The following is an 8,139-nucleotide window of genomic DNA, read 5'->3' as shown; positions in this document are numbered from 1 at the left end:
TTAAATAGTTTTATTAAAAACGAGTTACCCATTATTTAGTACATAAATGATTAGAAAAGATAATGTATTTTTTTATTGTGATTATAATAATGGTGTGTATTATTATGTTTATCATGGATATCATAGTTATGTAATAATGGATTTAGACATTTTTACTGTTATATAACGATTGTTATTCTAATAAACAAATTGTTATTTAAATTCTTAGTTGAAAGGTTTATTAGGAGAATAAACTATGGTATTCTTAAAGAAGATTAAAATATGTTTATTACTTGTAAGGTTCATTTAAGATTATTAAAAGATAATATATTTTATTTTTTATTTTATAAAGTTATCAATTATGTTAAATGACTAATATAATAAAAAAAATGCTGATATGCATATGTTTTCTTGTTTTGAAAATTTTATTTTTCTTTCAATTTGTTTTGATTAATTTAGGGTGTTATAAAAAATAACATTTAAAATATTATAAGTATTTAATTAAAAAAATATTTAAAAGTGAAACAATTGAACAATGAAAATTGTAAAAATGTATAGATTAATATATATATATATATATATATATATATATATATATATATTGTGAATAGTTTAATTTAACAAAATAAATAAATTTTGAGGATTAAAATATCATGAAGATTTCAAAAAATTCATGTCAACGTGATGAATTGGAAGGGGTGATTTTGTGAAGAAGATTAGATCAACTCTTTAACCAAATTAATTAATAGTATACTAATAATATTACAAAAATAAATGAATCAAATTATATAAAGATAAAATATAAAAATTAAATTTTAAGCTACAAAAATCAAAACTATAATTTAACACAAGAAAAGTCGTTGAAATTAGGTTTAGGATTAGAGAATTTGGCTTTATTACCTAAAGGTATAAAAATATTATTATGTAAATAACAATAAACTTGTTTGATGGAAAATGTCTTTCATATCATAAAATTACATAAGGTTTCTTCTTTGGTCAATAATTTAGGTGTAATTTAAAAAAATAATTAAAATAAAATAAAAGTGATTATTGAGATATAGAGTACCTTAAAATAAATTATCGGAAGAATTCAAATATTTTAAAATTTTCAATGGAACTGGTCTCTTCTTTAATTCTTTTAATTAAATTAAAATAATTATAAAATAATATCTGTTATAAATAATTTTGAACCATCAATCATCTTATAACAATCATTAGTATTCAAACTCGTGATCTCGAAGAAGATCAATAATTCTTTTAATTATTTAATTATTGAGATAAATTAATTCGTACGTCTCCTCTCAAATTAAAAACATTATAAAATATATTTTTTATAGCTAAGCCAACCTTCAATACAAGAGAGGTACCGAACCACGAAGGTGGTGGTCGGTCGGGTGGGTCCATTGGTGAATTGGTCAATCCTTTGGTAGGTGAACTTTGATCCCCTTCATCTTACAAATTCCTGCAAATAACTCGGAACAAAAGGAAACCCAGACTCGTCAGCCGGAGAATTTCAAAGAGAAATCAACATGGGTATTTATTCGACGGTGATGGAGACGGTGACGGAGGTTACAGGGTTATCCCCGACGGCGTTCTTCACGATCCTTGCGATGATGGTGGTTGTCTACAATTTAGTGAGCGGCATGTTTTTGGGTCCCGAAGATTTCCGTCAAAAGGAACAAAAAGAGACGATTCAGGTGGGAGATATTGCGGAATCAGAGTTAAGGGCTTACGATGGTTCCGACCCCAAAAAACCTCTCCTTATCGCCATCAAAGGCCAGATCTACGACGTCTCTTCCTCCAAGTAATAATCACTCTAATTATTATTCTGATTTCTATTTACTCGTTCAACTATTTAAAAAGGTTAAATTAGCGATAGTATAAGTGAAATCTAAATGAAAAACACGACTTCAATAGTCAAATGATTATTGTTATTGCTTAATATCTTAGATTCGAATATTGTAATATTCTGCATTTAGGATATGAGCTTCATTGTTAAATGATTAAAAATCTTTGAATAGATACTTCAATGTATTCACTCAAAATCGTAAAAGAAAATTGAATGACTGAAACAGAACAAGAACAAAGTGACTAAAATATAGTTTACCTTGGATTGAATTAACATGATGATCAAGATTTTGCAGATGGGTTTTATGTTTGTGAATTGATGATTGTTTGATTAGGGGAAAATGTGATTTGAAGTGGTGTTATGGATTTTTTCCAGGATGTTCTATGGGCGTGGAGGTGCATATTCGATGTTTACGGGGAGGGATGCAAGTAGGGCGTTGGCGATGTTGTCGTTCAAACCCGAAGACCTGACGGGGAACCTTGAAGGATTGAGTGCCGAGGAGCTTGGTGTGTTGGATGACTGGGAATCTAAATTCATCGAAAAGTATCCCGTTGTTGGTCGCCTTGATACTTCCCTTAATCCCTCTGAAAATGGAGATAAAGTCCAATTTCTAGACAATCATAGAAATGAACACATCGATTGATAATTGAGTTCAAGCTTAAATACGTTTTGTTATAACAATTTGTGATCATGATTCACAGTTCCTAAAGTTTTGGATCAGGTCACAATTAGTATTTACCTGAGGTCTGGATTAGGTGGCATTACTCTTGTGACGCTAGTAAATAAAAGTAATAGTTTGGGCACTACATGTGTAATTCATCCAGAAATCTCCCAATATGTATCAATCACCTAAATATCCAATCCATTGATCAAATAATTTAAATCAAGCACGGTAAAAGTTCATTAAGACCAAATCTCCCAATAAATAATCACAAAGCAAACGCAAAAGAGGGATGAAATATTCCATGATCAACAAAATGCATCGAACGAAACAACTGTCTAGTGTTTACACATACTTTGAGTTGGCAGGAATTTTGATGTTAAATTGATAATGTTTACCAGTCCAGTCCTATTCTTGTAAAGAATACAACTGAGAAATTGAACTACCACAACTGGGGAAAAAAACCCTCTAATTTTCTGACAAAATGTTTCAGCACAAAAAAAAAAAACAGACAAAAAGGTATTGTACCTGGTGGGTGCTTCACAAAGGGTCGTTTTCATCAGCTGCTACTTGAGCAGTATCCACTTTGCTCCTCTTGCTACTTTTCGGTTCACAATCAGGTAGAGGATTATGTGAATCGTCTTCTGCATCAGCTTTTTCATTTTTTGTGCCAGGTTCACCATCACCAGTATCGTCTGTATTTTCAACCAAACCATTCATATGTTCCTCACTCAACTCCTCTGCAGGCTCTTCATTCTCGTCGCTCTTTTGTTGAAGTGACTCAATCACATCCATCAATTCTCTGTTGACCTGATATATAATTTCAGTAAACTTATTCAAACCATCTTTCTTGAAGCAACAGAAAATCATGCCTTTTTAGAGTTAAAATTCCCCCAAAGCAAAGCACAACATAATGCATTCTGAAAATTAGAAATGAAACGTAAGTTCATGCCAGACCTGAAGATGTTGAAGAAAATCAGAGATATCATTGGGGCAAGAAGGACAGTTAAGGACGTTCTTTTGGGTTCTAAGAGCCCGGCCTCCTTTGTTCCTCTCTCTTATAGCAGTCTTACCAGCAAATGCAGCCTCAAGACAAGACTTGCAGAAGTTGTGAGCACAGGGAGTTGTAACCGGGAGATTCATAACTCGACGACAGATTAGACAACCAAACTCTGCACATATAGCATATCAAGTCAAACTAAATGTTTTTTCAGGGGTGAATGATGCTCTCTCTGGTCTCTGCTCCTCTATTGCTCTCTCCTACTAATGCCATGTTAAAAATGAAAACAGACTACAGAAGACTATTAAAGGTACACATTCATCAAAATCCAAAATCATCACTGATACATAAAATGGAACTCAATTTATCTTCAGCCACCCACCAGTTTAACCTAGGAATAAATACATATCAATGGATCATTTAATCACAAGGAAACTCAATACATGCAGATATTGACAGGGAAATCAAGAGTAACCTTTCAGGAGTCTTTCTTTTGTATTGCGTGCTTTCCTTATAGTTTTCCCTGTCCTTTTACCTTCCTCAAGATCAGCTCCATTTGCTGGCTTTTTGCTAGGAGGTGGTGCTTTTTTCCATTTCCATTGGCTACCTTCTTCCTGATTGAATTAAGAATTACATAAGCACATCAGAAAAATATGAAGCCTATGGAAAGAGGAACCAAATTTAGGTCATACTGAAGATCAAACGCCAAAAAGATAAAAGATGTTCACTGTTTAACTTCACCAGTAAACAATGTTCTAAGATATCTTTTCTAGCTTTAAATGACATATTGTGCTCAACACGACATGTTTGTCTTAAGATTGACTATTATCTAAGAGTTAAAACCTATTAGAAACAGAACAGTCGAAATATAGAAATCTGAGTGCAAACTACATCTCTTACATCGTAGTCCCACGATGGATTCTCCTTTCTCTCATATATGTCAGTTGCCTGTTTCAGCTCAGGAATAGTTGGTAGGGGCCTAGGTCGATCCCCATGTTCATCACTACATTGAAGTTCAACAAATTATAGCGGAGTTAAAGAAGAGAGGAAAGGAGGCCATTTAAGCATATGAAAGGCAAAAACCTTGTCCACGGGGCTGGCTCATTGTCACATCTGACAAACAAATATCTGCAAACTTTAAACCCCTAAAGGAGGAAGGTCATATCAGTAAATTAATTTACAAACGCTCAACGTAACCAGTAACTTTGATGTATCTGATAGTATGATACCTGTATTCCAACCTTTCGCCAACATTTTTCAATTCTATAGACTCCGTCATATCTCACCCCTTTCTCCGGAGCATATGAAGATCGTTTTTCTTTGTGTGACCTACACATCAAGAGAAAAAAAGCTGTTAAAAAGTAAAATATCATTAAAGTAGCTGCTATGAGAAGACTATTGACTCAACAAGCAAACAAGTAACAAGAAGTGACCCCGTCAACAAGGTAAAATAATCATAGCCACTTGAACCATAAAACTAAAATACAAACCCATATTATTGAAGCTTCAGTTGCCATTTGCACTTACATGCACAGACCATTTATAAAAACAAACAGAAATCAAGCTTCAAGTGATGAGACTTACCTTACAACTCGAACAGGATAACCCTTTTTGCAACTTACTTTCAATGCTTCATTCATCTTCTCAAACTTTTGATCAAAAGACTGTTCCTTGTTCGTTCGTTTATTTCCACTAAGATCTCTACCACCACTGCCATCAACACCCATAAAAGCAAAGAATAGTCAAATATCTGGCTTGAATAAATGTCAATAAAAAAATTCACTTACATTGAAAAGATGACAGGATTATTGGATAATGTCATAATGATATCTAAGCAGCAAAACTGGATCTGTAAGTTCTTCTAAGGCCCCAAAATAGAAAGTAGCAACTACAAACATATAGCATGTACAAAAAAGCCGCACAAACATTGTTTTATCTACCACACTTCATGGTCATGTACCCATTTTTCATTATAAAGTACAATATTAATTTAAAAATGACATTAAATATTTAAATGTTTGAAAGGACAATGAAAATCTACATGTAGGCCTCCTAGAAACATCCTTACAAGAGTTATAAATTTGAATTCACCATCCATTTCAAAGAATTGAGTTTCCTTCTAAAGTTGAGATAAAAGATAAGAATTATGCTAACACCCTATACTGATTATTCTTGAAACAAAACATCAATCTACTTAAATTTATAAACATGTGCAATGAAAATGATATGATGGCATACTACTAATACATCTAGCCCTTGAAACAAACCTTCCTGTGTAGAGAAACCACTCTCCATGATCCTCATCGTCCTCGTAACCTCCTGAGAGTGCAACTGATTGAGCACCATAGTTAGACTGACCAGCAATGCCTGCGACATGAGGAAGGTGAGCACCCCACTGCCGGCATTCTAATCTGTCTTCCCAACATTCACCAACAAGCACACCTTGATTCCTAGCTGGGTCGTTTTGGGCTGTAATTGGTCCAAAATGATCAGGTGGAACAGTCACAAATATCTTCCCACTAGCAGCATTTGCTTTCCCAGCTTTTTGCTCGCTCTGTAGTGAAGGCCTTGTCAGGTCGATCTTGGTTGTGTATAAACTGGAAAACTTTCAGAGGCCCTGTAGCAGCATTTGATTTTGATAGTTTTGCCATCCTGATAACAGATACAAGCGTAGAATTTATACGAGGCTGGCTCGCCATTTTTGGGGAATTGTTGAGCGGCATTTTGCACAAGTGCGTTTTCCTTGACCTATCCACTTCTGGAAGCATTTAAGGCAGAAATTGTGGCCACATGGTGTCTGAAACAACATGCAAAAGATACACATATCAACATTCAACGTGATAAAACAGTTGAGCATTTAACCCTCAGGGGAGATGGTCTAACTGCGTTGCCCAGCAAAAGTATAAAGTAAACCTCCATTGCCATTTAGATATCACCATAAAATATGTACTAAAATTACACAATAATCACATTTAATCGTACAAACGAACAGAGTAGTTCAAATTAAGTAGTCCAAACATGATAAGAGATGAACCTCAAAACAGTAGCGTCACCTCAAAACAGTAGCGTCACCTATAATTGCAAACTAGATTGCCTTCTAGTGCTAAATATTTAAGTGGGATTTGAAATAAAATAGTTTCATCATGTAATATAGGGTGAGATTGAACATGTTTAAGCACTCATATAATCCAATTTATGGGGGTGAATAGGGGCTTGATTAGTATATGCATTGTTACAAAAATTGTTTGTTAAAAAAATATAATTTGCGTCTAAATAAAAAATGTTAATTTAAAAAAACAAAAATCAAAAGGTAAGTAATCAAAATAATAACTAAATAAATCTTTAAAAACGGATCACCAAGGAAAACGAAAAAGTAGCTAAAATGCAATAGATAATGAACGAGGAAGGAACCTAACATTTCTAAGCAAAACATTGAAAAGAGAAAAGCAAATGAGGAAAACGAACCGTAACAGGCCTGTCAGGTAACTGCATGCAAAACGAACAGTTTAAGCTTCCATCAAGAACATCCAAAACAGAACTCTTCTCCTCTTTTTCTTTCCCTCCGTCTTCTTCGACAATCCCGCCCAACAGTTCCTGTCTCTTCCTGGCCTTCTCCTTCTCCGTCAACGACTCATCCGCCTCAATCGCCTTTATCGCTGCAAAAAGCTCGCTAGAGCTCCCATCCACGGCGGCCGCTGCTGAGTGAAGAGCGTCGCCGGAGCAGTCAGGGCAGTGCCATTGCAGAGTAGAAGCCAACGTTTCGGGCTTGGAAATCAAGCAGGCCGCATGCCAAGGAGTAGCGCACGTGCTGCAAGTGAGGGTCTGCTCCGCCGGAGGGGCGACTTTGCAGCGCATGCAAGCGCCGTCGTTACCGCAGGGAAGCTGGATACTATCGTGCGCCATTGGCAAAAAGAAAAGATGTACAAGATCTGTAGGGCGTTGAATTTTGGAAAGCGGAGAAAAGATATCCAGGGAGGGAGAAGAGGGTTTAATTTCAAAAGATCAAAAAAATGTATTGACGATATTATTCTAATCGATTCAGCTTTTTTACATTCATGCCATTCTACAGGTCTCTTACTTTTTGGCTACTGAAAGGGTTTGAGGCGTGGGGGGTTTATTTCGGAGTCGAGGGGTAAAACGTAATTGAGGATCAATCCGATTTGACTTCCCGCTCTGCTCAACCACTTCATAATAATAAATCAATCTTTATTGGTTAGATTAATAGGACTTTTGATGCTTTTCAAAGTAAAGTTTTAATTTTAGGGTAAACTAAACTTTTAGCACTCTAACTATCATTTTGTTTTGTTTTGGTCATGTAATTATTATTTTTTTCAAAATCATATCTAATAGTCTCCCACCTTTAAAAGTCAACAGAAATACTAGCGTAATATTTTTAATTTTTTTTCAAAAATAATGTGATATTATCTTATGGTGACAAGTCAATATCACTGTTAATTTTTTAACGGTGAATAACTAAAATATAGCATTAAGTATGATTTTGAAACAAAAATAGTTGAATGACTAAAATGGAACAAAAATGATAATTAAGGGTATTAAATATATACTTTACCCTTAATTTTATTGATTAAATAACAAAAATTGATATTTTTAAGTACTCCGTATTTTAAATTTTAGAAGTAGTATTGATAG

At 34.3% G+C, this 8,139-nt stretch overlaps 1 protein-coding gene and 1 pseudogene across 1 annotated transcript; one reads left to right on the top strand and one right to left on the bottom strand.

The window, feature by feature from the left end:
- Positions 1-1,347: 1,347 nt before the first annotated feature.
- On the top strand, positions 1,348-2,563 carry LOC120206646 (probable steroid-binding protein 3). Its single transcript, XM_039206228.1, has 2 exons — positions 1,348-1,783; positions 2,204-2,563. The coding sequence occupies exons 1-2, from the start codon at positions 1,509-1,511 to the stop codon at positions 2,469-2,471; spliced, it is 543 nt and encodes a 180-aa protein (XP_039062159.1). The 5' UTR covers positions 1,348-1,508; the 3' UTR covers positions 2,472-2,563.
- LOC120206645 lies at positions 2,330-7,433 on the bottom strand (annotated as a pseudogene).
- Positions 7,434-8,139: the final 706 nt, after the last annotated feature.

This window comes from Hibiscus syriacus, unplaced genomic scaffold, assembly GCF_006381635.1.
Source record: "Hibiscus syriacus cultivar Baekdansim isolate YM2019G1 unplaced genomic scaffold, ASM638163v2 tig00013960_pilon, whole genome shotgun sequence".
Lineage (NCBI taxonomy): Eukaryota > Viridiplantae > Streptophyta > Magnoliopsida > Malvales > Malvaceae > Hibiscus > Hibiscus syriacus.
This window is presented reverse-complemented; position numbering and strand designations above follow the sequence as displayed.